Source organism: Gymnodraco acuticeps, unplaced genomic scaffold (assembly GCF_902827175.1).
Source record: "Gymnodraco acuticeps unplaced genomic scaffold, fGymAcu1.1, whole genome shotgun sequence".
Lineage (NCBI taxonomy): Eukaryota > Metazoa > Chordata > Actinopteri > Perciformes > Bathydraconidae > Gymnodraco > Gymnodraco acuticeps.
This window is the reverse complement of record NW_022992100.1, coordinates 1,284,611-1,312,383: the sequence shown is the minus strand read 5'-3', so window position 1 is coordinate 1,312,383 and position 27,773 is coordinate 1,284,611. Positions and strand designations below refer to the sequence as shown.

Below are 27,773 nucleotides of genomic sequence, written 5' to 3'. Positions count from 1 at the left end.
ATGAGAGCGACATGCTTGTTATTTAAAAAAGGGTTGCCTGAGTGATGCAGATAGTGGCATTAGAAAAAACGTTTGCCGATGGTTCATGCTAGCCACCTTGATTATCCGTTGTCCCCTTATCAGGCTTGGCAGGAGTCTGTGCTCTGCCTGCACTTACTCGTGTGAGGGAGGAACTTCTCTTCGTGAGGGAACGGCCTACGGACATGAGAGTGGAGTTACAGCCAAGCAGGCACTGGAGTCCACAAGGAATCCCCAAAGACAGTTTACAAGTCATGTGCACTTCATTTGGCGTTGTGTGAGTCACCGGGCTAGGGCAGACAGCCGCTGACGTGAAGTCTAAATAGATAACGTACAGTATACAGAGGAGAGTCCTAACTTCCCAATGTGAGAATAGTTCATGATGATAGACATGATGCAGGTACCCAGTTGTAGTATTAAAAAAGTGTGTAATCCTTTAGCATGTCAAAAGTCAGCCTGCTTTGTAGTTGTGACAAAGCTAACATCTTTGTTACAAAAGCATATTGTTGGAATTGTTTGCACCTGTCGGTTCCACCTGAAGCTTTTTGCCGTCTTCCTTACTGGCCTGAGCAGCATTGCCATTGTTAGGCAACCGGTTACAAGACGAACTCCTCTGCTTAACACCTGGGAGACAATGATGAAACACCCAACGGGGAATTTAGTCATGTCTTGTGATGGAAAAAAAGTATCTCGGACTTCTTAAAGATATTCTCAAAGGCCTAGAAAAAGAAAAGCTGAAATATGAGGTTGAGAGCAAAAGAGAATCAACAATATCAGAAATCAAGAAAACAGAAAAAGGAACTGGCAGTCCAGTGAAATTATAGTGAAATGTCAAAATCGGCTAATTTTGTAGATTTTAGTGAATCAAATATGATTAGGAATACTGTGACAGGCTACTTTTACCCCTATGAGCACATTTATGAATGAATTGGTGCTTGGATCCCCTTCTGTATTCGGAACATTTGAAATGAATTTTGATTCAATGCTTTGTATGGATTTAGAAGGCAAGTAGCATACTTGTCATTAGCAGGAACGGAGACAGAGCGCTAACGTGAGTTTACCAGTCTGTCAGTGCTCCAGTGAGCCTGTGTGTAAAGTCCTGGACATGGAGAGCACAGAATCAGAGATCAGTCCAGGATTTGTTTTTTTCACCTGGTAGAACTTAAACATTAGAAACCCTGGCTGATAATAAGTCTATTTGGACCAAGATCTGTTGGTTTAGAGACAGCACAGGAGGGCAGGGGAGGGTAGGGGGTCAGCCAGATGAAGGAGGGCAGGGAGGCGATGGGACGGGAGGGAGGGACGGAGGGAGGGAGGGAGGGAGGGAGGGAGGGAGGGAGGAGGAGGGAGGGAGGGAGGGAGGGAGGGAGGGAGGGAGGGAGGGAGGGAGGGAGGGAGCAAATGAGGAAGGAGGAAGGGAAGGAGAAGGAGAAGGAGAGAGGGAAAGAGGAGACTTACGTTTGTCGGGAGATTTTATAAGCGTGGCAGAGGAGGAGGATAGGCGTTTACTGATGCCAGGCTCGGACATCTGTTTCAGGTTCATGGTGGATGTGGAGCGCTTGTCAACTACAAGGGAGGAGGAGAGACAGACAAGGGAGGAGGGGTTTACACTAGAGGTGGGCCAATGGAGGAGGGCATTTGGTTGCACACAAGGGAGAACAAGGAACTGCAAGATCGTAATAAAGGGATATATGCGGTTTCATTACTATTCCTAAGATTAAAACATAGCAGCTACATACCCTGATATACGTCCCCCCTTACCCATTGATCTAACGTGCTACTGATGCAGTGCACATTTAGTGATGCACACGTAGCGAAACACATGATATAAAGCATGAATATGTTGATAAATATCATGTTTAACATGAGAATGTACATTTTTGTCAAACCATAACGAAGTTGTTGTGGTTTTAAAGCAAAGCACGGTGGTTAGTGAACAACAAACAATTATAAAGAGCATCACGAACACGACAGGATCCAGAGAATCCAGAGCTGATATTAGTCCTGTTTTTTGTGTGCCATTAGATTGGACTTCCATGCAAAGTCGCCTGTGTGAGCCGGAGGTGCTTGACAGTGTGAGTGAGTGAAAATCCTAAAGCTTCACTTTCAGCTTTTCACCCCAAAGAAGGCACATTCAGAACACAGGCCACCCATACAAAAACTGTTAGTGAAAAGCTGCCAGTTAGACTGCAGGTGGGGGTTGGTGGGGTGGGGGGGGGGCTGTGGAAAGCATAGAAGGTAACCAAGATATCTAGAGTGCCAGTCCATGCTGTGTTGCTACATTGGTGAACATATTATCAACAAACAAAACCTTGTTGACTCGTTGGAGGCTTTTCTGGCGAGGCAGGGGAGATAACTATAGTTACTGGAGAGGAGGCACCGGCATCAGAGTCTCCTGTGGGGAAAGACAGCTCTCAGAGAGGAGCCATACAACACAAGATGCTGAGGAACATCCTTCATACAAGAGAGACAAGAGGGGGGTCCTGGCTGCTAGCCCTCAGCCTTTGCCTGACACCCAGTGACGAAATCACAAGATATACCGATAGGAGGATTTGCCAAAGAGTCATCAGATAGTACCTCGACCATATCATTTAAATTACCCATGTATTTCATAGTTACAAAAGTTATTCAGAGTTCTGCAACTTCCAACTGTGAGAGTGATTGTACAGTGGCATTGAGTGTTCACATGCAGGTAGTGTTGTGAGAGTTTGACAGAATATTAATTTAAATTATATATTCTGATCTTGCAAGGCTTGCATACGGCTGACATTTTGACAGTACTGTCAGCTAGATATAGTAACAATTTCAGTGTTGACTTAATAAGATTGTTTAGAAATCCACTTTACCGGTCTTATTAGGGACTCTCTTTGTCGCGTCGGGATTCAGATTTGGAGCTATTCATTGGAAATAAATAAATCAAGAAATAATGCTTGACTGATAACCCGTTAGCTGCTAACATCAATGTTATTAAAGCTGCGGCTGCCCCATCAAATGAAAAACATAACATATTTGTGTGAATATGGCATCACAAGTTACTTTTGTATGAATCACAGTAAAAAAAGACACAGTCACCTCTCTGTATTTATGAAAAAGAACCTAGTACTTTGCCTAAGATGATAACATTCAGGCCAAGTGTCATGTGTACCAGCTTGCGAGCACTTTAACAGAATACAGCTACGGGTGTTGTCTGGCAAAAAGTAGCTTTCAATTGCTTGTACGTGTTGTGTCTGGATAGAATTGCGTCTTTGATAAACCATAATCCCATTATCAACGTGACGACTTTCATGTCTAGCATTGAGATGTTGATGTAACCTTACTGGCTCTTTAATGCACCATGGTAACAGAATAGAAAGGGGTGGACTTGTATACGGGTGAAGGAAGTGCCTCTACCTGTCCGTCCATCAGAGTCTGTGGACAGTCCCCCCCAGGACCATCTTTTCTGTCTCTGCTCCACACGCTGACTGCGCTCTAAAGTCCGCCGCATCACTGCCTCATAGTGCTCCTTCAGCATCACATAGAGGAAGAGATATTTACAATTCATTTAGCCGTAAAAGTGAAGAGGACTAAACAATGTCATAACCACAATATATATCATAAATAGTTGTTATATTTTGCCTTTTACACTGTCCTTATTCAGATTATTTCCTCTCTTTTAAAAATATATGCAAAGGAAACTCTGCAACATAAACCTGTGTTTCGATGACATTTGAATTATTTTAGCCGAGTCAAATGAAGTGGGCAAAAATAAGCCCTGCTGAGAGACTGCAGCTACCTTTTCCTCTTCCTGTTTCTGCTTCCTCTTCTCCTCCACAGCCAATCTTTTCTGCTCCTCCTTTCTTTTCTGTTCGTCAAGCTTTTTCTGTCGCTCCTCCACCTGACGCTCCACTTGCATCTTGGCCTTGCGCTCCCGATCCATGATATGAGAGTCTCGCAAAGCTGATCACACATACAATATGTGCATACGATACATGCAGGAAGAAAAGACACGCATTATAGTAGGATTTCTAAAGCTACGGCTAAAATCATTTGAAACAGGAACTGAGAGCCCATAGCTGATAGTCGGATAGCCGACTCACCCTGCTGTTTCTCTGCCTCCTCTCGCCTCTCTTTTGCCACTCGCAGTCGATCGTCTATTCTAAGTGCAGCACCGTCAATGACTGCAAACACATACATGTATTCATGTGGTTAAAAAGGTAAAACATATCAGCAGCGCATATTCAGAAAACAAAGGAGAGAATTAGAATGCAGCGCAGCGTTACAACAGCTTTGAATCAGGAAGCAGGCGTGTGCATGTGACTGTCATTGTAGTAATAAGATAATGACTAAGCTTCACCTGCAGTAAGCTACACTGACAGGGTGCTGGAAGTGGATTGTGTTGCATTTAATGGTTCAGATTATGGAATACAATAGAGCGGTAGCAGGGCAGTGTCTGTGGGAACCAATGTGTTTCTGTGTCACCATGTGGTGTCTTTTACCTGGCCTATTCCCCTGAGGTTTAGCTGGAGCGTTGGTTGTAGGTCCTGGGCTGTTATCTGCCAGGCTGCGCCGCTCCTCGGCTTGGGCCTGTGCAGCTGCAGCTGTAGGAAACACACATACATCCGCAGTTTAAAAAACCAAGAACTACAACCACATCATGTCTTGCAAAGCTGGGATATCAAATACTACCTAGTGAACAGAATTTCTTTGGGTTCTCCTTCAAGTTTAATTCAGCCACTTTGTTCTCAATAGGAATGCTCATTCAGACAGATCCAACGGATTTGAAACTTCAGAACAATCCAGCTATTCAGCCGTCTGACATAACCCCCCGCTTATGGTCAACCCTGTAGCCAGCTATACACTGCTTCCTGTGACAAGCTTGGAGGGATGGGCTGCTGTGAGAAACATGTCTGGAATCAAACTCTTGTGAGCTTCCCGGTATACAGCTAATACGCCAGGGGTGCACTACTTACTAGGGTTACACCAAACTACTCCAATTTCAAGTCATCCTGTGCTTAAAGCAGTTAAAAAAATTATTTTCTTGTGCATTTTATAGACTGTTTTCATTTGAATATATTACCCAAACACTATGAAGCAATTTCACATACAGTATGAATGAATGAGCAAGTATGAACTCTCCCACCCAGACCAACAAAGAGCCAATAGCACATTCAAATCTATTAACAGGGAAATCATGATTAAGAGATACAGGGGCGTAAAGGAAGGACGCAGTGAGGACATGATTAAGCTTTATGTGTCCTGGTATCAGCCTTTTCTGAGCCTCTTTCCCACTTTGTCGGTGTGTGTTCAGCATTACAGAACTGCTGACAGAGACGCTGAGGGTCAGTCATGTGATATGCACACTACTGATGAACACTTCTGAGTTCGTAAAGGCCCTCCCAATCTCTTTCTCTAACATAACATTTTAATGTTGTTACAACCCAATAAAACTACTTCTTCCAATTTGCACATAATAAAAATGAATACAACTTTCGATGACTGTTATTATCATTACATTACAATTATGTTTATATAACCTTGTCTCTTCAAAGTGTAAGCCTATTTATTGTACTGCAAATTACATGAACTGTACATCACCATTAACATGTTGTGGTTATACAGTTAAAAAGCATGGCCAGAGAGAAACTTCTAAAAGTATGCTACTGAATGTAACACAAACAAAACAATAAACAATGATAGTTAAATTCATTGTGAATTAGGGCTGCACGATATTGGAAAAAACTGACATTGCGATTTTTTTCCCCCCGGGCGATATATATTGCGATATGAAAACATACAGGAATTGAAGAAAAGACAGTTTTTTCCCCGCAAACCGTCCTTTCTTGAACTTTAATGCTACTGTATACAATTGGTATTTTTTTAACTATATTTAACCGCATGAAGGATTTTAGTCACGGACGTCTGGATCTTAAGTTATCAGAGCAACAAGCTGAGCTAGCTCGGTTAGCAGCGCCGAACTGCCCTGGAGAAACACATGGAACGACTTTATTCAGTGTTTTTACCTTTAATCACGGGGTGCGTTTGCTTTGGAGATTTGATTGTGATGGTGGTTTGCTGTGCATGCAGAGCCTGCGTGTCACTCACTCAAGTACCGCTGACATGAGAGCCGCGCAAGTTTTCCTTTTGTAGCAAGCAGCTAAATAATTGTAACATGACGTTACACACGTCCTGCGATGTGAATATCGCGATTATCGTCACGACACGATATATCGTGCAGCCCTATTGTGAATCTAAAAAAAATATCTTGAAAATGATCCGTCGTAGTGTATGCAGCTTCTAGTCATTCATCTACAACAGGCAAATACACCAGCAGTGTTGACTCACTTGGATAAAGAATATCAAACATCGGGGTCATCGATAAAAACCCTTAATGTGGAAAAATAAATATAAAGATTTGTAAACATGAAAACCATATTGATTTGTAGGCTACAGTATCACAGAAAAGCCAATCCAATGTTGACCAAGTGAACGTAAAGCCCATTAGTACTGCCTCTCCCGCAGCTTTCAGAGAGACAAGAGAACACACGGCTTATTTCCATTGCTTGTAACATGATTTGCCGAGTCGTGATGCGCCTCGAAGCAGTGTACCCGAACTCGAGGACTTTTATTTGATTTCCTACATCAAGTAGCCACACTTCAGATCGGCTCCTCTTTAAGTAGTGTCTGATAAAGGGAAGGCTAGTTTTATCTTGCAATATCAAATCAATATATATTGTGTGATAAAACTCTGATAGTAAACAAATACCGTATTGTCACCTTCCCCCACCCGTACTTGAACACATCATTAGGATGTTGCTAATGCGAGCTAAAGAATATCTGCTACTTCCCATCAGCCTATCCATGGAAGGCTTTTCTTCACAAAGCAACTACAGGAAGTGCAGCCTTAGTCAGTGAATTGAATGGTTATATGATGATGAATGGTTCATATAAGCAACACCTTTTACCATGGTTTCCATAGCGTATGGAAAACATTCACGCTGGGTCCACCACAGGCATAGCATGGTTTCTCCGTGCAGTGTGGTGAGCATGTCCTATCTCTATGGAAATGCACTCTACACTCTCCTGCCTTGTTCTCCGGAAAGCAGACAAGAAAGAGGGCAAAAAGCCTGACAGGACAAAAGAAGAGATAACATTCGTTCAATATCAAATATGCATTGTTTGGGCCCCTGAACCAAACAAAATGTGTTAATGCAGACAAAAGAAATAAGAATCAATCATTTTGAGACTGATAAACTTAGTCTCGGATACATTTTGACCCAACATCCCTCCTGAAGCATCCGTAACAAACCAGGTATCAGAGTTAGCAGGAGCTGTAGCGAGTAACCATGCACTGATTATCTGTATTCTGTACTTCTGTCAAAGTCTGCAGCTAGCGCCTTGTAGAAGTGTTCTTCTGCCCACTTAGTTCTGTTCTCAGACTTCCTTTTTTCAACCTCACTTGTCATAAGTAGGCCAAACAGTGGGTGAAAGAAGAGCAACATATTTGATTTCAATGCATTTCTACCATATAGTCATATAGAGCATATTGTTGTTGTATATTTGACAAATGACTCTTATCATTCACAAGAATCCGTGCTATATGATTGTATATGTGGTGGGTAATACAATACCATAAAGAACACACTGATCTTAAACGCAAGCCTTTGATTTAGCATGGTATCGTATCACACTTTATGTTTAGCACACAGTTTGTTAGCACATGGATTTTGTGACGTTTTTTAAACTGCTATTAACCTTCAGACAACACAAACAGTCTTCTTTCCTCGAGAGAGAAGACAGGAAAAACAGTCGAGGCACTGTGGGCCAAAAGAGCTGATCTATACTCATATGGAAATGCCATCTATATCTAGGGTACAAATGATACACAGAATTAGAACAGCCTTATTTCTACATCAAAATGTTTAAATTGATGCTCAGCTGTTGTATCTCTGAGGCTCAGGGGGCAGTTGTGCAGAAGACCACCCAGGATCGTGTCTCAGTGTTTTTCTTAACCTCCAAAGCTTCATATAATGGCAACAAAAATACAATCAATAAATGCCAGGCCGCCTGTGTTGCAGGGTAACTGTTGCTAAGTGATGCACTGAGCAGCTCAGGGTGGATGAAGAGCCCTCAGCCAGCCGTGCTTAAGCCTGCATCAAGGTAGACATGGAATCTGAGAGGAGATGACTCATAGCTAAATACATAGAAAACATGTCGGTAAAGCTTTGAAGCCTTTTCATCAGACTGATGTGTCAACTTACAAGCAACAATGACTTAGTTGGGCTGTACAACATACCTTTCACAATCATTCATGGCATGATGCAGATATTGCAATCTGACGGATTGATAATAAATCTATGAAGGGGCAGCTCAAACTAAATACTGTAAACTATTTTAAAACACAAATATTAAGCTTCAATGGTAAGAGCTTTTTACACTACAGGACATTAGGTACGTCAAAGAAAGCAGAGAGAAAACGCTGAGAATGTACCAACTAGGGATGCTCGATTATGGCAAAAATCATAATCTCGATTATTTGGGTCAATAAATGCGATTATTCATTGACTTTGAAAACATCAACTTATTGGAGAAAAAAAATGTGAACAATATGTTTTTAACAGTTGATTACCCTGAACTTTAAGTAGAATTCAACCGAAAAACCAAAAAATAAATAATAATAATAAAAAAATAATCGTTTTATTTCGATTATGTTGTTTTTGTAATCGTTGCAAGCCATAATCGTAATCGCGATTAAAATATGATTAATTGAGCAGCCCTAGTACCAACTGTTAAGACACTACTTATGTGTGAAATCACAATCTGTAATACTTTTTTCAGTCACAAAACCTGTGAACTGTTTTAACTGCATTTTCTAAGAGCCACGACCACAGAGGATGTCCCTCCCCGTGAATTTACTGTTCAATTTAAGGGCATAAAAGACCCGTCAGAAACAGGCGCTTGCTCTGAATCTGATGCACACATTGACGTGTTGATTCAAATACTGGAATGAGATGGGAGAAGAGATCCTGTTTACCATCAGACCACAAGAGAGCCAGGTGTGCTCATAGAAATAAAAAGAGCCAATCAGAGGATTTAATCACTCCATCATCACTATGGAGATTTGCAAACATTAACATAAATCATTGCTGCAACGACAGACCTGGCTAGACACTTTAATAAGTTCGAGGGACAAAACCACAAGTAATTAACCTGGCACTCATTATACACTGGGCTGATCAATTTCATTATCTAACGCTACATGATCTATTGTTCAGGTTTATGTTGGCAGAAGGGTTGGGCGGCTATCATGTTAAAACTGCAATGAGCAGGGGCTGGAGTGAGCCTTTTCTAACTCAATAATGTGGTAATAAAAAATATATATATATTTCAATGACTTATTAAATTATTATTCTGTTTGTTAAAGGTGGGGTAGGTAAGTTTGAGAAACCGGCTCCAGATACACTTTTTGTTATATTTCATGGAATGCTCTTAACATCCCGATAGCAATGAATATCTGAAGTGCTTTGACAAAAAATCCATAAAAAAATGTCACCTGTGGAAGCCGTAGTGCTGTAAAAAGCACAACCAATCCGTTTAGCCGGCCCGGCTAAACGGATTGGATTGCAACAGGTGGCCACTTTCACCAGTCTGCTGACGTCATGTGCGCGTTCATGTGTGTTGGAGGAGGTGCTCTGTAAGGAAGTCTGAAGGAAGGGGCGGATTCTTTTCGGCTGTGTACTTTCACATTTTAGTGCACTCGAGCCGGTTTCTGAAACTTACCTACCCCACCTTTAATATGCAGCAGATTGAATATGTATATATCTTTAGCTATATTGACACTTATTACAACATCATCCAGCAGTTTTAGGTAGTAGGAGACTATGCAGTGTTTCCCCTACCATTGTCTTGGAGGGGTGCTGTGCCCCGCCAACGGAGCCCCCCCTAAAATTCAAGGTGTTAAAAAAAAAAAATTATAATTTTTGTTTTTTATTATTATTTTATAAATAGCACCAAACTGCAACTAATCTATATCTACTGTCACCTTTCACATTGAACATAAACTATTTTATTAAATAAACTAAACACTTTCATTTTAAGTTGTGAGTTTAGTGTTTTTGACCCTAAGAAACTGATGCATTAATCAATAACAATAGTCCACAGCTCCTCTCTCTGCTCCAGAGGATTTAAAAAAGATATATCCCAATGCCCCAATGCCCCCCCCCCCCCCCCCCCCGCAGCACCCCCCCAAAGCAGTAAACCTAGGGGACACACTGCTATGAGATGCTCAAAACCACTGGATGTTGAGTGCCACATACAGGCCTATACCTATTGATTGATGTGGTTCAACCTTCAGGCTGCCGAGAGATGATGGCCGCAGTAAAGGCCACCAGGGAGTGGGGGGGATGACCCGGCTCTGCAGGCCTGAAAAAAACACTTAACAGGAAACAGGGCAGCCTACAATACTTCATAACACTTATGTCCGAATGCTAACACTGATCAAATGCTAGTTCTCTATCATTTATCATCTATCATATCATCTATCATTTAATCATTTGGACATATTTTGGCAGGAGACAATGTTGGTAATGTTGATAAGTAAGAGTGGGATGGCCGTCTTCTGTCCCTCTTCTGCAGCCTTTAATGAGCCCGCCTGCTCTCAGGACAAATAAGTAGCTTCTGCACAGGAAGTGCTTAAAGCAAGGGCGGACAGACATTTGCCACAAAGTACTCGAAGTACATTTTTCAACTCCAACCAAACACTATAACAGCTTAACTTATCACCAAAACAAAAGTTCCTTTTACCTTGTTAATTTTGTCCTAAATCTCAGTGAACCCTGAAAGGTCTATCACTTGGCTATCTATGGCATAGAGAGCTTCCCATGGCTGGCTGGAGATGCTCACACGTGCACGGCACACCAGATCTTCTATGGGATTACAGAGGACGTGTTCATGCAAAGGTAAGCCATGGCTATTTGCAGGACTGGCAGGATAATGATGACACATCCCAGTTTCCTGAGGAGTCTCCGCTTCCAGCTGGACCTCATTCCCTTGTGGAGATGGGCATCAAGTGGATGGGATCGAACAAATGAATTACTAATACAGTTGTTGCTTAACTTTTTTCAAATCGAATTCTTTATCATAAGTCACCGGGCGCTTAGGTCCAGAACCTTCAGTGCATTTCTTTTTAGTTTTATGTAGGTTCTTATTAAGCAAAGGTGGTCTTCTCTTCTCCATTAAAACAACATCACACTACAGATATATTCCAAAAAGTATTTTGGAAGTACTAGGTACTTACCAAGAAACAGACCGTAAATAAACTTTAAGACTCTTTTACTCCTGTAATTATTTAACAAATTAGAACCAAGAGGGACAAACCAAACATCCTATACTGTAACATGATACAGAATGTAATCAAACTTTCACAACACGCCTTGATAACAGTTGTGGTTAGGGCTGCACGATATTGGAAAAAACTGACATTGCGATTTTTCCCCCCCTGCGATATATATTGCGATATGAAAACATACAGGAATTTAATCACCGGGTCCGTTTGCTTTGGAGATTTGATTGTGATTGGTGAATATCGTGCATGCGCATATCGCGATTATGGTCACTCACGACACGATATATCGGGCAGCCCTAGTTGTGGTCTTTGTTTACAATGTACCAGCATCAAAAGAGAATACAATTAGTGGAACATTTGGAACTGATTGCAAAAGGGAATTGACCCCAAAAAATCCTCAGGAAAGGTAGGCCAGGATGTTGACTGATGTTGACTGATGTTGACGGGATGTTGACTGATGTTGACGGGATGTTGACTGATGTTGACGGGATGTTGACTGATGTTGACTGATGTTGACTGATGTTGACTGATGTTGACTGATGTTGACTGATGTTGACTGATGTTGACGGGATGTTGACTGATGTTGACGGGATGTTGACTGATGTTGACGGGATGTTGACTGATGTTGACTGATGTTGACTGATGTTGACGGGATGTTGACGGGATGTTGACTGATGTTGACTGATGTTGACGGGATGTTGACTGATGTTGACTGATGTTGACGGGATGTTGACTGATGTTGACGGGATGTTGACTGATGTTGACTGATGTTGACGGGATGTTGACTGATGTTGACTGATGTTGACGGGATGTTGACTGATGTTGACTGATGTTGACTGATGTTGACTGATGTTGACTGATGTTGACTGATGTTGACTGATGTTGACTGATGTTGACGGGATGTTGACGGGATGTTGACTGCCCTTTAGTTATAGCCTATACAAATTGAGATGTTTTGCTATTCAAATCTTTGGTGTGTCTGTGTGCACACATACTGTAACACATCCTGTCAGTCAATTTAAAATGTTGAAATAAAATAGAGAGGGAGCATCTGTACTGGAACAGCAGAGCTAAACGGATAGATCCAAGAAACCAAACAATGAAAATGAGGCTGATCCATTTCCTCCTTTGGTTAAATCCGACCAGTTCAGAAATACTTCTCATGCTTTTAATTCTGCAGCAGCAATTGCTGAGCCAGGATCAGGACAGCCTTGCTTGCAGTGTGACTTGCAGCAGTGTGATCTGCTTCTATAATAGCAGGGTACATTTTAACCTTGCTCACATTCTTGTGGAAATGCACATGAGATTCTTGGCCTTATTTGATCATTGTCAGTCCTCTGCTGACTGAAGGCCGAGCAAGAGGACATCCTTGTATTCCTCACAGTGCGAGAATTCCTACATCTCACATAACTCATAAAGTGGTGGATATTTTCATAAAACCACAGAACTGGGTGGGTGTCAATTCCAAATTGAAAGAACTGAATGGAAAGTGAAGGGAAACAGGAAGAATATGTACTAAATACGATCGAGCCAAGAGTAAAACATGCCTACACCCACACTGGGTATGCACTGCAGAGAACTCCCTTTTGCCCTAAAACATAACAACAAAAAACCGGTGAAACCAACTGCAGCTCGAGTCATAACAAACTGTGCATTCATACCCACAGATACAGACACAGTAAACATGTCTGCGTCTGGATGGGGCCAGCAGAGGCATGGATGAGAAGCATTGATAGACTTTGCTGCTGGCCAATAAAGTACTATTTACCAAAAAAGCAACGTGCCTTCTGCTTAACAGAGCTCTTATAGGGCTGCTGGTCCAACCAAAACTCCTTAATTAAAGCAGCGATGCAGCCTTATTCTCTTATCAGAGATGCGTGTCTGACGCAGTGTTGAGCTTTATTTCAAATTCAGGTCAGACATTGTTATAGTTTCCCTCCCTGGAGAGTGGAGGGGGTTCTGCCATATGTCAACAAATAAGCATAACTGTCCAATTGATAGAGGAGAAAATACAGTTTTGTGTAAGACAAGAGGAGTTCTGAGCAAGAAGATACAACATGGCTATATAAAGTGTCTCCTGAAGGCATCTTTTCCCATCGCTGTCAACTTTAACGTGCACAGAAACGAGCTTCCTGAACTCTTCCTGATAGGGTTAGCAGATGATCACTTTTGACAATAATCCCCAAGTGATGCGCAGCGTTATCTAACCTGCTGGAGAATGGCAGTTACAACGTAGTTAGCTTCGTTTACTAAGCATTACAAGTTTGTCCATCTTGTCTAAATATATCCACACAGCTGCACTTTGTCAGAAAACGAGATTAAAATGCGGTAAAACAAAGGTAAAGCACAGCTAGTTGAGCTAGGCGCCAGACAAGTCGTGATATGTCAACCGGCTTTCAAACCCGGCTACTAAAATAACGTCACAACTTTAGCTAACGTTAGCTACAAGTTACGTCGCTAAGCCCAGGAGCTTTACCACATATCCACTAACATAGATTATCCACATTCATTTATTTAGAAGAAGTTGCATATTTCTCCACATCCATTGTCAGCAGATACCCGGACAGCGAGCTAACGTTACTAGCCGGGTTTCCTTACAACTCGTTCAAATACCCCGGTTAGCGGCGGCGGCGGCACACGAACATGACAAAGTGTTGACTACATTGTAAGACACAAGTGGGTTAAAATAACCACTACTGCCAAGATGTTTCTTACCCATTTGGGCTCGCAAGCCTTTGAGAGTCGTAGTACCCTCCGCCATTTCTATGAAGTTTTCCTTCTCTGTTTTTTTCTAAAGCAGGGGCGCGTAACACATCGCAGCCGGTAGGAGAGCACGGGGACGTGGACACCAGAGACAGGAAGAGAGAGGGCTCACTCTGACCGGTTCACGGAAACCAACAAACTAACAGGAACTAAGCCTTCAAAATGCTGCCCCTGGTTCTTATTGGATGTATTATTTATGTTTTTTAATCTTATTGTGAATTAATGTCATTTTATTGTCTTTTTTTATAACTTCAAGATATCCTCACTGAGCTTTTGTATGTTCTAAATATGTTCAATACAAAAAAAAGGAAAAAAAGTGCTGCCCTGTGAATGTAAAGTGTTTGCTTTTGGAAAAGTACATAGGCTACATGTTAACATACTTATGGGCAGGGCAAAATACTTGATATCTATATTAATTCAATATTAATGTGTGTGTGTGTGTGTGTGTGTGTGTGTGTGTGTGTGTGTGTGTGTGTGTGTGTGTGTGTGTGTGTGTGTGTGTGTGTGTGTGTGTGTGTGTGTGTGTGTGTGTGTGTGTCTTTATTCACCTCATATGTGCATAATATTTCTCTGTGTATCTGTATTCAGCTTTGTTGTCTTTATTTATAACTGAGGGTTTATGTCTATTTCTGATTATAATAATAACATGTATGATTATATTAATAATATGAATAGAGTGTTTTATAGTCAAATTCCCCAAACATACTTGGCTAATAAAGCCGTTTCATTGCACATAATCTAAACGTCGTGCAAACTGCAAGATAGGCCAGTATTTGTGGATCGTAGTGGTTCATCTCATGAATAAACGAGCTAAGAATTTGCTAGGAAAATGCTAGGCTATTATAAGCTAAAACACCCAACAGCGCCCCCTGTCGGCAGATTGCAGTTGTGGAACGCTAATGTAGAGTTTATTCACAAGAAACTGTGTAAACCAGCATTGAAGTGTTGGAGCCAATTAACGGCTTGATTAATAAAACAGTCATGATACTTCCATGACACAAAAAGGTTACATTAGACAAATGAAAACACTTTAGGGATATACAATATTGGTAATTTAACCTAATTATATGACATCATTTTTAGAGAAGAATAAATATAAGTATAGGCTATTAAGCAGCACAGTAAACCTGAGAATTATGTAATGAGTTGCTTTTTAGGAAAATATTTATGTGAAGATAAAGTTAAACCTTACCAGATTGAGGGTGATGAAGAAGCAAGCGTTCAAGGAAAAATGATCAGTTGGTAAAGTTGTCCCAATGAGAGAATAACACATTTTCTCAGGGCTCTATGTTCTTTCTCTTTCCATGAACACTGTATCCTCTGTCCTGGCCCGTCTCACATGCCTTAGCCAGAGGGCCGCTCATCTATTTTACATGGTTAACAGGAAGTAACACTGCATGTAGGTTTGATTACAATGACCTGGATATTGTGTTATTCAACACCATAGCAGCACATTATGACTTCTCAATTACCTTAAAGTACCATGTGACATGTATTAGAAACAATGCATTTATTGAGGTAAAGCAAATATACAAACAAATAAAGCACAACAATGGACAATTAACTGCAATAAATATGTCAGTTCTTGTCACAGATTTGCTTTTTCATTACAAGTATCCCACTAAAAATCAATTGATTGCAATAAAGATAATATGTTTGTGTCCCAGGAATACAACTTAGACTCATCAGGTCATGCATCTGGTAACAGTGTGAAAAGTGGGTCAGAAATACATGTTGAAGTCATGGTAACGGATCCCTGGGGTCTAAGGTGCGTTCACGCCTTGTATAGTCCGGTTGAATCGAACCCTGCATTTAGCCGCTTGGTGCGGTTCATTTGGATCGGTGTGAACACAATCCGAGACCTCTTAATTAAGTGAACTAAACAACCGGACTCTGGTCCGCTAAAATAGGTGGTCTCGGAACGCTTGCTTGCGAACTCTGGAGCATTGCTGATGTGAACGCAGTCCGCACCAAAACATAGGAAGCGTAGTATTTAGGCCTACGTGTCACAAGAACGCGGATATCTTCAAAATCTTTAGTGAAAGAGTCTTTCAAGACATCCGCGGTTGTTTAGTTAAAGAGTGAAGCAGAATGAAGTGTTGAACAGTGGCCTACATAAAAGTAAGAACACCTGTCGTCGGTGAAACGCCCCTCCTTACTGCAGAACGTCTCTCATTGTGTTATCATATTTTTCAACGGACGTTGTCTAGTAATTATATAATCATATGCGCGGGCCGCTAGTGTCTGTTGATCTCCAGATGAACAGCAGCATGAGAATAACCTGCCGAAAGTGTCGATGCTCAATGGCGGAGGCTCTGGTAGAAATTGCCGGGATTTGCGTTTTTACCCCCTTCATGTCTGACCAATGGTTGAACCGCATTTCCGTGCACATGACTTGTGTTTAAAGTTTATAGTCCGTTTGAGTTTTGCCGGTGTGAACGCAAACCGAACCTTCTGAAAAATGAAACAATGTAACAAACTGTCGTCTGGTGCGCACCAGAAAACGGACTATTAGGTGTGAATGCACCCTAACCCCCTAATCGCACCAGGAGCGTCTGCGCTGCGGCTGCGCCGCGCTGCGACCTCCTCCTGCGTCCTAACCCACCAGGCGCGTTTCAAAACGTTGCGGAAGCGGAGCGTCGTGTGTGCAGCCTCGCAGTTGTTGGATGAACATTCCACTTCCTGCCTGCGCCGCGCTGCGCCTTGTCAAAAATAGGATTCATCCTATATTTTAGAAATTCCTTGCGGCGAGGAGCTTCTGGGACGCTTCGAGCCGCGGCGCAGCGCGGCGCAGCGTGTCTGGTGGAATAGCACCCATTGACAAGAGTGGCCGCGATCGCTAAAAACGCCGCAGCCGCAACGCAGCGCAACGCAGCGCAACGCAGCGCAGACGCTCCTGGTGGGATTAGGGGGTAAATGTTCACCACAGCTCTGTGTATCCTAGCAACAACTTCAGGATTAGGCAGGAGCGCAGCAGCCTGGGGCAGCAGGGTGTAGGTGGAGGTGCGCAGGTACTGAAAGAGATCCTGGAAGCCTTGAATATGAGCGTTGACCTGAGGTGGGACACCCAAAGACCGTCCCAGTTTCCTCAACACGTTCCTGTTGTCAGCTGAGTCAAGCAGCAGAGACAAGTCCTGGACCGAGTCATAGTCCAGCTTCTCAATACTCTGACCTGGACAGAGTCAAAACAGAAACACCAATGTCAACTTCAGATCAAAATCTTTTTATTGAGTTTCAACAATGCATAGCAGGTTTGTAATTTAGCAATGGAAAGGAAGATATATGCATTTACAAACGAGACAATTGTTTGTACTGATTAGAAAATCCAACATCGACTTCAGAGAAAAGCGCCAACAGCTGAATCAACACATCCTCACTCCCAGGTCGGCCTATGTTGACGTTATGTCAAGTCCTGTGTCGGCTTTTTCCAACGCAAGGGGGGGCCTTAGCGTCCATTTTCAACGCAAGAGGGGGGCCCTTAGCGTCCATTTTCAGCTTTCCGGGATGTCCATATGCTTCTATGGACGGTCATGGAAGCACGGCATTCGTTTGTGTCGGCTGCCCTTAAAGGCAATGTGAGCGTCCATTCTCATTGGATAACGGAGAATTGTACACCCGGAAGTAAGTATTCCCCTTACTGTCGATTGAGTTTACAGGGATATCTGCACCAGAGTCCTGCATCGGGTCGGGTACCCGACGGGTGACCCGCAAAAAAGGTGATTCGCGGGTGGTATTTTTTCAAACGCTTTTTTCCGGGTTCGGTTCTGGGTAAAACAAAGATGATGCGGGTCGGGTGGCGGGTATTGCATAATAAATATATTAAAATAATAATAAATTAGTTTAATGTTTAAAATCCTCAGACCTCTCCCCCGCGGGACCGCGCATAATCAACCTCTGCAGCGCATCAATCTGCTGCTGTGCGCGCCACATTCGAAATGGCTGAGGTGAAGCTCTCTAGCGGAGAATACAGCATTTTCAATAACACTTCCTCAAGAGCGAAATCCAACGTCTGGGAGGCTTTTTGTGTCATCCTAGATGGAGGAAATAACCAACATCCCACGCTTTCTGAGACAAATATGAAACTGCGTGTGTTAATAATTGCACGTTTTCACTGCTCATAGGCTATGCGGGTTCGGGTCGGGTTGCGGATCTTGTGCCGACGGGTCGGGTCGGGTTGCGGAACTAATTGGCAATATGTGCGGGTAGCGGGGCGGGTTCGGTATTGCACGTCGCGGGTGCGGGGCGGGAGCGGGTCTTGAAAATCAGACCCGTGCAGGACTCTGATCTGCACTACTCATCGACTAAAAAACACCAGATTATCCTTGTTAATTACACAACATTGATTGGTTTAAATTGTGTGCAATGCTTTTGTATTTTTCCCCTTCGATTTGGAGAAACAAATATTTTTTCGGAGTAAAGGATGGCAAAAGACACTACACTACCCAGAATCCCCAGCTATCGTTTGGACTACACCATGTGCTCTGTTTGACGTCACGTGATCTTCAAATTTCTCCCTGCAGAAAAAAAAAAACATGGCCGAACTTCATTTTATTCTCGGTGGAAAATGCCTATTTTAAAGTTAGTTTGGCCATTAAAATGCGTTTTGATGTCATTTGATGCGAGAAATATGAGTTGTTATTTCAGATTATGTGTGCAGTGGATGTACATGATCTTTAGTTTGCTAGTTATTACGAAGATTACTTCAGGAAATTGCGTCCATAACGTTTTCATTGTTACCAAGGTGGTTGCTAGGGACGCTGCTATCGATATTATTTCTGTTATGTTGTGTAACTGTTTAATGGTGTTATCTTTATTGCTACCCCCTTCCCCGTCAATGTATAGTGTTGGTCCACAGCGCAAACATATTAGTTTAACAAAATCCGCATCTAAAGATACGTTATTTTCCCCTGTGCAATTCCAGTCTCACATCTCAGAGCACATCGTTATTAACAAATAACGGAAACAGACCGAAAACATTTAAAAAAAATTTAAATAATACTTTATTCCGAGTGTGCTTGCTTTTCTCTTTGAAAGTCATCACATACCGGCATTGTAATACACGGTTCGGCTGTATTAAATATTACATATCTGCCGTAGTTCTGTATTTATAGAGCCCTGATGAGAAGACTTCTAGACAAACATGAGGAACTGAAAACGTGACGTGGATCATAAATATATCAGCCATTAAACAACATCTTACATTTCTTTTCACACAATACGTCTCCTTGCAGTATCAACACTAATTCGGCTGACTTTTATATTTGATCCAATTGGTAGATAGGCTGTATTTACACCATAAAGGTGCACAGCTGATATAAAGGGACACCTAGTGGTTAACGCATGTTATTGAATTTCATTATTTTTATTATTAGATATTAATAGGATCCCTATAAAGTATATTCATTACTCGTTATTCTCTACTAATAGTTAATTAAAGACTGTATATAATGACTATTTTGCACATCCCTTTCAAGATTTCAAGATTTTCTAAGGTTTATTGACATATCATATAGGCCTACAAAACTATGGTGTAGTTCTGCATTGAATGAAAAACTTGGGTCGCAGGTTCCTCAATAGTGCATTACAAGACATCTATCAATATTTGTGCATACCTCCAGCAATGTTAACTATGTTGAAGCACTTATTTTAACTGATATTATACATAATGTATTATACTCTTATAAGATGTATGTAGATATTTCATCTCCGACCTTGTCAGGTATTGAACAATCAATAAATAAAGAACACAGAATTGTTGAATATAAAACACAGAATTTGTGTGATTATACTAAATGATTTACAAATAAACACCACTGCATATTTAACTGTTACACATGCTGATATAACGCAAATGTTCCAACTTGGGATCAATAAAGTATATCTTATCTTAAGCTGATCGATGGCTACTGCCATATTTGCAAAATGTGCCTCTGAACCTTGACAAGTGCATGTTTCAGGCTTATCAATTCATGTAATGTTATCAATTAACAACAGGGGTCACAAATATAAGACCAGCTGTTAAATAAAGCTCTTCTGACCTTAGCTGGCATGTGTGTATAATGCTGCCCATTATGGGCACAAGCAATTTTCACCCATTTATAAATTATATGTTTTAAATGTGAGTGTTTCCTATCCCCTAAACCTCCAGGGATGTACACAGTTCAATACTGGCAACTTCTTATTTTGGGAAATACGAAAACGTCTTTTAAAACTACAACTCCCAGTAGAGACGTGCCATAGATAGAGAACATGTTGCGAAACAGAATAGCCAGCATGTGTAGTTCTAGGGACGGGGTGGGGGAGGGGGGGGACGGGGTGGGGGAGGGGGGGGACGCGGTGGTCCCGTTCAAATCCAGTTTTGGACAGTCTGCCGTTCGAGGCTCGGCGTAACCCTCGGAGCACACTCTCCAATCACAGAGCTTGAGGACTATCACGGGGTTTGTCAAACAGAGCACATGGTGTAGTCCAAACGATAGCTGGGGATTCTGGGTAGTGTAGTGTCTTCTGCCATCCTTTACTCCGAAAAAACATTTGTTTCTCCGAATCGAAGGGGAAAAATACAAAAGCATTGCACACAATTTAAACCAATCAATGTTGTGTAATTAACAAGGATAATCTGGTGTTTTTTAGTCGATGAGTAGTGCAGATATCACTGTAAAATCAATCGACAGTAAGGGGAATACTTACTTCCGGGTGTACAATTCTCCGTTATCCAATGAGAATGGACGCTCACATTGCCTTTAAGGGCAGCCGACACAAACGAACGCCGTGCTTCCATGAGCGTCCATAGAAGCATATGGACATCCTGGAAAGCTGAAAATGGACGCTAAGGCCCCCCCCCCTTGCGTTGGAAAAAGCCGACACAGGACTTGACATAACGTCAACATAGGCCGACCTGGGAGTGAGGATGTGTTGGCTGAATACATCAACCCACTACTACAACACATGGACTCTTATCTTTGAAACTTAAGAACAACAAGCTAACTCTAAAGAAGAAAACAAACCTTGAGCCACTTCCCATATGGTCAGAAGCTTTTGCTCCATCTGTTATTGACATAAAAGATGACATTGTTATTTTTACAGCAGAAAAATACATGAAAGTGTTACTTTACTCCTGGTTAGCATTGGCCCTGCAATGTTCAGTGCTGAATTAAAACAGTAGAGGGCTTGTTGAGCTATTTTAAACCCCTGAAACCAAGCGTTGTGTTAGCTCATGCAGGACACCGACACGGTAGTCATATGCCCCAGTTGTGACTGTTCAAGTCATTGTTTTTGAGCAGTAACTGTCTCACAACAAGGCCATTTCAATATACTCCTCACTGATCCCTGCAATATATATGCTTCAACACACCTGACACCAAACATGACTAAAGATTTGAATGGTATTAAATGTCTTGCTTTGGGCACTCTCTTGTACCCAGGCGGGTGTTCTGCATTGCACTCATAATCGTACTTGTCAGCACAGGCCTGAGACACAGTGCTTGATCAGTAGAGTCAGCCTGTCATTCATTATAGTCTGTTTAATCTGTGTCTTACTATTAACTGTTTAAGTATCACAGAATTCATTTCCCAGTGTATTTTTTGTTTATCACAAATGAAATTCCATTCATCCCATTTGGGGGTAATGGCAGAAATCTCAACAAGTAAAACCAATACTGTATCCTAGCTGGAAACAACAATGGATAATTTATTCATTTTGTTTGTATGACAAGGGTAAGGACATTTCTTGTTGATTTGTGTGAAGAAACATTTACAACATGGACTCAAACCATGTATGAATAAACAATCAAACTAAATTCTAAGTGCCTCATTTTATAACCCCGAGCCTGTTTTTCAGGTCTCAGGCTCGAAAATGACATTCCCAGAACAAATGACCATATCTTCCCTTCTAAAAGGGAAGCCTTGCTTTTTTATCAAAGCAAGGTTACACCTGTGAGTTGGATGTAGAAGTATCAGAATCAATATAGATGTTTTTATTTTTAAATAAATTCAGATTGAACACAGTAAAAAAATGTAAATTATTGTGTCCGTCCAAAAAAAAAAAATTACTTATTTGTGAAAACCACCCTTGAATGATGGGATGGTAGACTAAAAGCTTTAGGAATCCAAACTACAACATATAATAAGTACCCTGTATCAAGATTGATGCAAAACAAGTGACATTTTACCTTTTTAGAGAGATTTAGCACAAAAAAAACACTTCTGGTGTCATTTGGGTGGATTTGACCTATCTCTGGCCCCCCTTGGTCGATTTTGCTGATTGACATTTCTTTCTAACCGTCAGAGCCAATGGAATCGAGGGGAACTCCCACTCCTTATTTGGTAATGTGTGTGTGTGAGACTGCCGCATAGCCAAGACCGGAAGCAAGCTGCGATAACTCTGGTAGCTACCATTAGCAGCTAACTTTTACTCGATTTTTACATAAAAATTGAATTATGGATTATAAATTAAAAAAATGATTACCCAGAAACATTATCAACCTATGGATTAACCGATTCAGCCGCGTTTTTTCTCGTTTTAATGCCATTGAACAAGTCTTTTGATCAGATTGACAACTACGGTGAGAGGATCTCCCGTAAAAGCTACGTAAAGGTACATGTTGTGTTGTCTGAGTTTGCTTCCCCTGTCGCGAGTTCGGATCACTTAGTGATGATATATATACCTAAATAATCTGTGGAACCTCAGCTTTAATTGGATATATTGTATGTGCAGCTACGATAAATAATAAGGGTATCTTTTATCTTGAGTTCTGTGCCAAAGTGCGTTAGCATTTTTCGCTCAGGGGTCATTTAGATGCTTCTTATGAGACTTGTGTTTTGTTTTGGTAAAAATGGTTTGTATCGTCAGTTAGCTGAGATTATTCGCGTTAATCTGGTATAACACATGAATAGGTTCTTAAATATTAAGATCCCCTGAGACACAGTGTTGTGAAAAAAAGGACCCGCCGAGGGGGTCCTTGGGGCTTAAAAGCAATTTAATAATCTATGCTGATCTTGGCCATGACTCACCATGACTCCTAAAAATATGTAAAATTAAACCACTTTACCTCCTGTATGGTACAGTGTTTTTGGGTCTCCTCCCGTGTGATGTTCTCCTCGTTCTGACTGCAAGGCTTGATGTTGGTGGTGACATTTATCACAATAGAAGTAGGATGCACCTCATGCTCATGGGTCAGAGAGTTCAGTCCTCTGGGTAGAGAGGAAATTAAATGTAAATATATAACATAGAGACTGATCGAGGGTCAGTGAAGTATTGTATGTTTCCAATTACATTAGGGGATCTTGAGCTGGAACAAGTGTCTGTGTAGGGCCCTCTGGTTGTTTGGCTGCTCTCTCTGTGGGGCCGTACAAAGGAGCGTACTGCAGCTCATCTACAGACAAAAGCTCTTCAGGGCCAGCACAGTACTCAGGAACCTGCTCTGAATATTGCAACAAGTATGATCTAAATTAGTAATGCAGACAAGAGACAGTTGGGGAGAAATGGCAGAAGTGTCAAATATCATGCGTCCAACATACTGAATCTCTCTGCAGTCAGAAGGGCGGCCCAAAGCAGCAGAGCAATGAGGAAAATTGAGGAAGCTGTTGCTGAACCAATCAGGACCATTGAGAATGATTTTTCTTTGACTCCTATAATTAGAAAATCAGTTAAAAGAGTTGAAAGTTGAAAATCCACAGTGTTATTTACTATTTTCTTTAGGTTCTTTGAGATGTCCTCGTGGTGAAGTGACGGCACTCTCTGTCAAAGAACAAGACTTACAAGTTTTCCTTGACAACATTTTAGGAATATCACCAGTCAATAAAACCATTTATACAATGTAATTAAAATGGTCATCCAGTCTACATGGTTTATCCGTGGTTCTTACCTGCTTTAGAGCCCTGTGCTGTCCAAAGCAAACACTCTTTATGAACTGTGTCATGATTAAAACAAGGCACACAGGGCAGCTCCACCTCCCCAGTCATGCTCCTGAGTTCATAATACCTGTACACACAACCACATTCATGTCCTTAACTCAAAAACAAATGCTGTATTTATCAAGTGACTGATTCTGCACAGTAGGTGTCACTCACCCTGGACGGCATTGACCACACTGGGCATTACTGTTGGATGAGCATGCTGTCTTCTGGAGGCGGTTCAGCAGTTTGCACTGGGTACATCGCATGCAGGGAGCAACACCTGTATCTGCACTGAACTTCCCTTCTTCACACAGAATACAGACACCTTCTCCACCATCTCCAAAACCACAGTCCTGAGAATGATGCACGATACAGAGTTGGAAACAAGAAGCAAGGCTAGGCAAGGCAATTTTTTATTTTATTTTATATAGAAGCAAGAGAAGTAAAAAAAACATGTGCAGCCACTGTAAAGTGTTATGTTTGTTACCCCTGAGAGCTGTTCTCCAGGCCCACATACAGGGCATGCAACACATGTGCCATTAGTGTGTATAAACTCCGTCTGGTCGCAGCTGGGCTCGGATCGGACCAGCATGAACCAAACCTGAGGAACACACACATTGAAAATAATGGGTAGGGGAAGAATTCATAAGAATCATTATAAAGTTGCAGTAGTAACACCACTCTATTAAAGTCCTGCAATCAAAGTATTGCTTAAGATAAAGTATGGACAAATTAACAGCAAGTAAAATGACTTATTATGCAGGAAAAAAGGCTTCTTTGATGGTGTTTTTATCATATATTTGATAAATAATTGGCTTCTGATAACCTTCTTTTCCTGTGTCATTGCACTAAGGATGAACATTTGATTAATTTGTGTCAAATGTGTCTTTAGAAATGTTTCTTTAGCTTGAAAGAAGGAATAGCCCAGTTTGATGAACTAGATTAAAGTGAGATGACACAATAGATATTACTTGAGACAAGTGTATATGCATTCAACACATACAAATATATTCTTATAGTAATGGTAGATTGATTCACTATTCATTAAACAACAAGAAGACAAAATGAGTAACCGAATAAGCTGATTAGTGCAATGACAAATGCATCATGTAGCAAAAACGTTTTAGAAAGTTGTTAAAGGAAAATGTTTTAAGGTCAGACTTACCATCAGCAGAGCAGCATGGAGACAAGCCTCAGTTGTCAAACTGTCCATGGTCCTTTTCTGAGGAGAATCTTCTCTTTCTTCCTACCCTGAAACTGCAGCCTTATGTATTCACTTGTGAACAAACATTACACATGCAAAGACACAAGAAAAACCTACAGAGAAAATCTATTTTACTGGTAGATTTTATTCAATAAGCAGTGCGTCTCTCATGGAGTAATCAGTAATTTGCAGCTTCCATCCGTGGCACTTTGGTTTGCCTGAACTTTCTCCACATTCAGAGGTAGAGTGGTGGGAAACATCTTTGGGAATGCCCCTAATTCTGCATCACTGATGACGCAGGAGAGGTTCCCAAACTGTCTACCAACCAATGAGTACGAGGCGTTCAGGTCCCCCACCTGGACGCCTGACGTCACACCTGGTCTTCTCATATTCCCTCTGGGGAACCCGCTTGTTTTGGCTGTAGCTTCTCAGACAAGCATAACGGGAGGGAATTCAAATGCATGAATGAGACCCTTGTTATCAAATGTGTTCCAAACAAAGATACATTGTGTGTACGTAAGTGTGTGTGAGTGTGTTTGCAAGCTGGAATAAAATCTGTAATATTTATCCAATACTGTTTTGTTCTCTTAGGCTCCAATCTGGAAGGGCACGTTAATTGTGACATTGTTGGGACTAGAGTGACTTAGAGGGACTTAGGGAGTTATAAAAAATGAGACATACAATAATTCAGTTGCAATATACTTTTTTGACCACTTTGTGGTAGTATGGAGCCATACAACTGACAAAAAAACATGTCCTTACTTGTTTCCGTTTCACCACACTGACAGGAGAATATGGGTGTAAAAAATGAAACTGTTATTGATGTAGCCTACATTGTTTGTTTGAATTGGTTAGGCTCAAATGATCAGATAAGTAAAGCCGTATGGACTGACTTTACTTTCAGGTGTGGACAGTTGAGAAAAAAGACAGAAATGGCCTTCATGCGTCACAAAGAAAAGCCAATTAGATTTGTTTGAGCAGTTATTACTTGAGTATACTGTAAATAACTGTAAAGCACAACATTTGAATATTACTGTTTGCAGACCTGACATATATAACAAGCACATCACACACACACACACACACACACACACACACACACACACACACACACACACACACACACACACACACACACACACACACACACACACACACACACACACACACACACACACACACACACACACAAAATCTTCACAAACACGGGTGTATGTCATGTATCAACATCCTGCAGTATTTATTTTCCTTTTAAGCCTTGATAAGAGATGTATTTTACCATTACAACCCTCACTGGAACTCTGACTCAAAAAACCAGTTGCAAACAAATGACATACATGTGTCAATGGGAGGATTCAGAGCTTCCCTTTTTCCAAGATTTCAAGAAGTTGTAATTGCAACTTTATCATACATGTTAGTTATGTTTATTGCCGGTGATTAATGAGTAACTCAGGGAGCTACAGGGAGAGGGCGTGGAGGTCTTCTTATAGAGAAATGAAGTGACGTTTGCCAGCAGACTCATGGCGGCTCAGACGCTTCTCGTGAGTGGATATTGATATTTTTCTGAACTTCAGATATCAAGGATATGATTGTGGTAAGTCTAAGTTATTTATTCAACAACATAAAGCTATGTTCAATATAATTGTGTTATTTCAAGGTGAATGCAACTTTAAAAACTGTTTATCATATTGTTAACTTTCAGCAGATGACCACTTGACTGACATTGAAAGCGTTTGCTGTCATGAACTCCTTCAGGAGCGTGTCATCTATAACTCTAATCTGTCTGTGTTGGCAGATCCTAGGTTCAAGTAAGATTTCACAGAAATAAATGAGCACTTGACAACAAATATGTACAAAGATTAATAGCTGTAAATACCAAAAGTGTCTATAATACTAGCAATCTTAATAATTGTGGTATTCTATCGTCTCTTGTGCCACAATCAATAATAATTGATTATTTTGATGGCATATATTGTGCCTGTCAGTCATTTCTTTTGAGTGTAATCCAATACATCGTTTTTCTATTTTGTCTTTTCAACTGTTTCAGCTGCCTCTGCCAGTACTAGCCTGTGGGGCAAGAAGCTGGTATTCATGTTTCCTAAGTGTACCTGGCAGCTTCAGCCAGATGTTGTGCTACCAGCCCTTGAGGAGCTGACTGTGTGCACGCTTTTACGCCGCACCGTTGACTCAGAATGGACAGGTTTTGACTACAGAGCACCAGGAGGAGGACGCATGAGACTTGGGGGCACAAGTAAAACACTGTCAGTTTGGCTGTTTGAAGAAAAACACAGCTTGACATGGGGATTGAAACTGAATGAATGGTACTCTGTCTGCGTCACCTGGTGTGGCCACGCTCGAAGGCTGCAGATCTATATAAATGGAAGTAGTGAGTATGAGGTATCTTTGAAACCCCTCCGTAACCAACAGCTGGCCCCAAACGGCACTCTGACTCTGGGGATGTCTCATATAATCATGAGCGGTGAAGTGAAGCCGGAGACTGGGAAGGATCTGCTGGGTGAGATTGGTCGGTTCAGGATGTGGGCCAGAGAGTGGAGCGCTGAGGAGCTGGGGGGA

General features: G+C 41.5%; 1 protein-coding gene across 1 annotated transcript in view; it reads right to left on the bottom strand.

The window, feature by feature from the left end:
* map7d3 (MAP7 domain containing 3) overlaps positions 1–14,192 on the bottom strand; it is a 28,629-nt gene extending 14,437 nt beyond the window's left edge. Inside the window, 9 exon segments of the mRNA XM_034202875.1 lie at positions 97–195; positions 541–642; positions 1,477–1,584; positions 2,330–2,413; positions 3,409–3,520; positions 3,791–3,954; positions 4,095–4,175; positions 4,494–4,595; positions 14,054–14,192. Coding sequence (XP_034058766.1) covers positions 97–195; positions 541–642; positions 1,477–1,584; positions 2,330–2,413; positions 3,409–3,520; positions 3,791–3,954; positions 4,095–4,175; positions 4,494–4,595; positions 14,054–14,099 — 898 coding nt within the window. The 5' untranslated portion in view covers positions 14,100–14,192.
* Positions 14,193–27,773: the final 13,581 nt, after the last annotated feature.